We start from the raw sequence: 3,660 nt of genomic DNA, 5'->3' as shown, positions 1-3,660 counted from the left end.
ACGATTGTTAGGCCTAAAAATTATTGAAACAACTACTCATTGCTAGTTTCCCCACATAGAGTTTCTTCTTATGTGGGAGTTTTGGCAAGGAGATACCTCCTATTATGTTGTAGTTAGGTACATACTTGATGCTTCAAATCTACTACACACTCATTGTAAAACTTCATTTTTGTATAAAAAACTATGTGCGCATCTCCTCATCCGAGCCTAACTATCTCTGGAGAACGCATCTCTGATGACTTGTATCATACGGATTGAACCATGTGCACATACTCTTAAATTATGGTAACATGGATCTATGAGTGGTACTAATTCTATTATGGCCCATACACGTCAATGAAAGTGAGTGGTACAATACTTGGGCCCATGACCTTGTGATGGAGAGATACGAACAACTAATTCCCACATGGTTTTGTTACATAAATAGACTAAAATATTTTTTAGGCTTGTTATACAATAAGTGGATGCAGCTGCAAAAAAGTTAGGTCCCTGCAGAAAACAACTTCTTCAAGTGAAAATAGTGCATATTAACTGCACATATTTGTACTGTTATAACAATGTTTACATATATTTTTTATTTTTCACATACCCAAAATCTTTTTAAATTACAACTGTGAGTCCTATAGAGAGATCTATGCAGTGTGCTTAATAGAGCATCATGGTGTAATTCTTACATAATAGTATTACTGACCGAGCGTGCAAATAGAGTGGTAGAATTATTGTGTATTATTCCGCATTACGCTCTTAGTTTACATACCAGAAAGAAAGAATAACACCATTACTTAAGCTTTTGGTTGCTCATATCGGTCAAAACATAAGCTGTTTATAGCTTAGGAACCTAAGGAGATAATACGTATAAGATACTGATATCTGTCTACACACAGCTGTCAAATCGAACGAAAACTTCTCTTGAAAAAAAATTATATAGTGAATTTTGTTTTTCATTGAAGTCTAGCTTATATCGTTTAATAATACAAACTGGATTCGAAACAAATCTGAATTCGAATCCTAAACAACCTGGACAACCGAGAGTTGTCACGTGTTGCAAAATGGTTAGTGATCAGTGAGTGCTTTACAAAAATTTGTTTACAACTACAATGCTATAACTCGAGTTCATAATGCGCCCAGACGATTTGTGACATCAAAGAATGTGTGCTCACTACATGGGATTGTGAGGCCACCCATTGGATGGTCATATCCAAACTCATCCTCAGCCTGATGTAATAAGTCTTGAAATGAAGGCTGGCTTAACAATGACACAGGAATCACAAAGCGCTTCTTTTCCTGTTCCCCAACATAAACTGCAAAATATCCTTTTGGTAGATCCATTGTTGACGTGCGAGTTGCAATTGACAAAGACCGTTGGAGAATTTGTTTTGCTTGAATGATTCTTGGCATACGAATACCCATTTTTCTGAAGGTTGATGAATGAAGTAAAACAATGTGAGAATGTTTCCTTTGTTAAAAGATGTTTTAGAGGAATTGTGGAGGAAAGTGTGCTGGTGCTTTGCCTATCACATGCTTTATATAATGGTTGGTTAAAGGTGCAAATTTAGAATAGTTGATAAAAGGGCAATTAAATTATAGATAGCGACATTGTGACAGAAAAACAATATCATGTGCTTTGTTTCTCAACTTGCAAGAAGGCATGATCTTGCATATCACAACCATCTATTTTAAGATAAGATTATGGCTTAAACCTGTACTTGTAAACCCAAAAGAATTAAACATACAGAATAACATGTATGGCCAGCATTCTATACAACGTATGTGATGAAGAACACTACAAACATCATGGGCCCATGTGATATTAATAGTAGTGTGGCTCTGCTTCCTATGAAACCCAAAATTCAGGCTAAAATGTATGGAGTTTTCTTATAACATCTGTGGCCAATGAGTGGAAATAATTCATTGCAGTGAGTAGCAATCGTTGTATATGCTTGATCAGATGTTTTTGTTTATCAAAACTAGTTTTATAAAAATAAAATAATAAAGCCTTCGTTTCATAACCATCATGAGGATGTTGCTTTAAACAATGGAATTAAAGTACAAGTCAAGATGACGTTTGCCTGTTTAAATAATGGATGTACTTAATTTATTTCAAAAGTATTTTTATAATAATAAAATAACGAACCATTTTTTTGATGCACATCATGAGGGACATTTGTCGAGCAAATTTTTTCCAACAAGTCTTGAAGTTTGAATTCATAAATAAATTATACATATATATATATATATATATATATATATATATATATATATATATATATATATATATATATATATATATATATATATATATATATCTTTACTATTATATAAAGCATATTTAATATTTCTTGAATTTTAAGAGGTACACAACCCAATACATCGTATACAATCATGTTATGCTTCTTACTCACTACACATGTAATCGTAGCCATTTAATTACATTAACTAAAATAACATAATGTGAGAAACAATAATATCATTTCCTTATTTCTATACACAGTAAACCCTAATCAGATGCGCCTCTTTTCTCCCACATCACCATCGCACAACTAGAGATGCAACATCCACTCTCCAACCTCACAACACCCTCCGTATACACCATCTCTTTTCCCTCACACTAATTTTCCGGTGATGAACCCTTGCTGCTGCCCCCACCTACGTCACCATCCGTTGGCTAAGCGTCGACGGGCACCCTGCCCGGTGAAGCATTTTGTGACTGCGTTGATGGTGCCGATGAACCGGGTATTGTTCCAAACCTAACTGACCCCATCCTTCACTTTGACTTTAATCGTCGATCAAGTGCTTTTCCATTCAAACTGTTTTCAAATTCAATGATTCCAAGAATATATTGTTGATTACGTTAACTTCAAAACAAATTCCCCAAATACAATACTGTTGAATTTGTTTTCTTATAAAATAGATGATTAACAATTTGATATTTTCAAGAAGTATTCACCCGTGTTGATAACATCTCTGCTGTTGCGAAGAAGCCAAGTTGTCAAGATGAATGCTTTAACTCTCTTCAAGTATCATGTCAATGTGGTATATCGTTTATGAAGATATAGGCATTATAATTAATATAGAAATTACGCTGATTATGATTTTGTTTTTAGGCATTACTTTCATGTCCAACAAGCTCAATCTCTACTGAGAAACCTGCTCATGATATTTTAGAAGTTCAAAAAGCATTTCCAATACCCATTGACATAGAGAGTTCCTGATAAAACATATGGAGTTGCATCCTATTTCATTGTTCACCATGAACGGAACATTCTTATCGACAGGTCTTGTAACCATTAACTTCTTATAATTCATAGTATGTTTAGGCCCTTGTTTATAATGTAAAGAATCTTGAAGCTAGAATCAAATAAGCTTCAATTCTAATTCTAAAGCTCCATGATCTGTAGGAACATCTGCTTGCCCGACTGCCAAATTCTATTGCAGGAATTTAGGAAGCACACTTAAATTTTTATTCACTTTTCATGTAAATGGCCAAATTTGTGGTATGCTTCATTGGTTTATTTGCCAAACTTCACTTTTCTTTCAAACATCTTCATTTTAAAAGAACTTTTTATATCTTTTTTCCCAGATTGTTTGTGACAGAAGCTACGAATATGATGGCATCATCATTTGTGCTAATACATGTATCATGGGTGGACATTCCGAATA

The 3,660-nt window shown here is 34.0% G+C and overlaps 1 protein-coding gene across 1 annotated transcript; it reads right to left on the bottom strand.

Moving 5' to 3' along the window:
• Positions 1-979: 979 nt before the first annotated feature.
• On the bottom strand, positions 980-1,512 carry LOC145009226 (auxin-responsive protein SAUR21-like). Its single transcript, XM_078967919.1, has one exon. It carries the CDS (start codon positions 1,408-1,410, stop codon positions 1,114-1,116), a length of 297 nt encoding a protein of 98 aa, XP_078824045.1. The 5' UTR covers positions 1,411-1,512; the 3' UTR covers positions 980-1,113.
• Between the last annotated feature and the right edge of the window lie 2,148 nt (positions 1,513-3,660).

The sequence above is a fragment of the Lactuca saligna genome, chromosome 8 (genome assembly GCF_052625555.1).
Source record: "Lactuca saligna cultivar CGN05327 chromosome 8, ASM5262555v1, whole genome shotgun sequence".
In the NCBI taxonomy this organism is placed as follows: Eukaryota; Viridiplantae; Streptophyta; class Magnoliopsida; order Asterales; family Asteraceae; genus Lactuca; species Lactuca saligna.
This window is presented reverse-complemented; position numbering and strand designations above follow the sequence as displayed.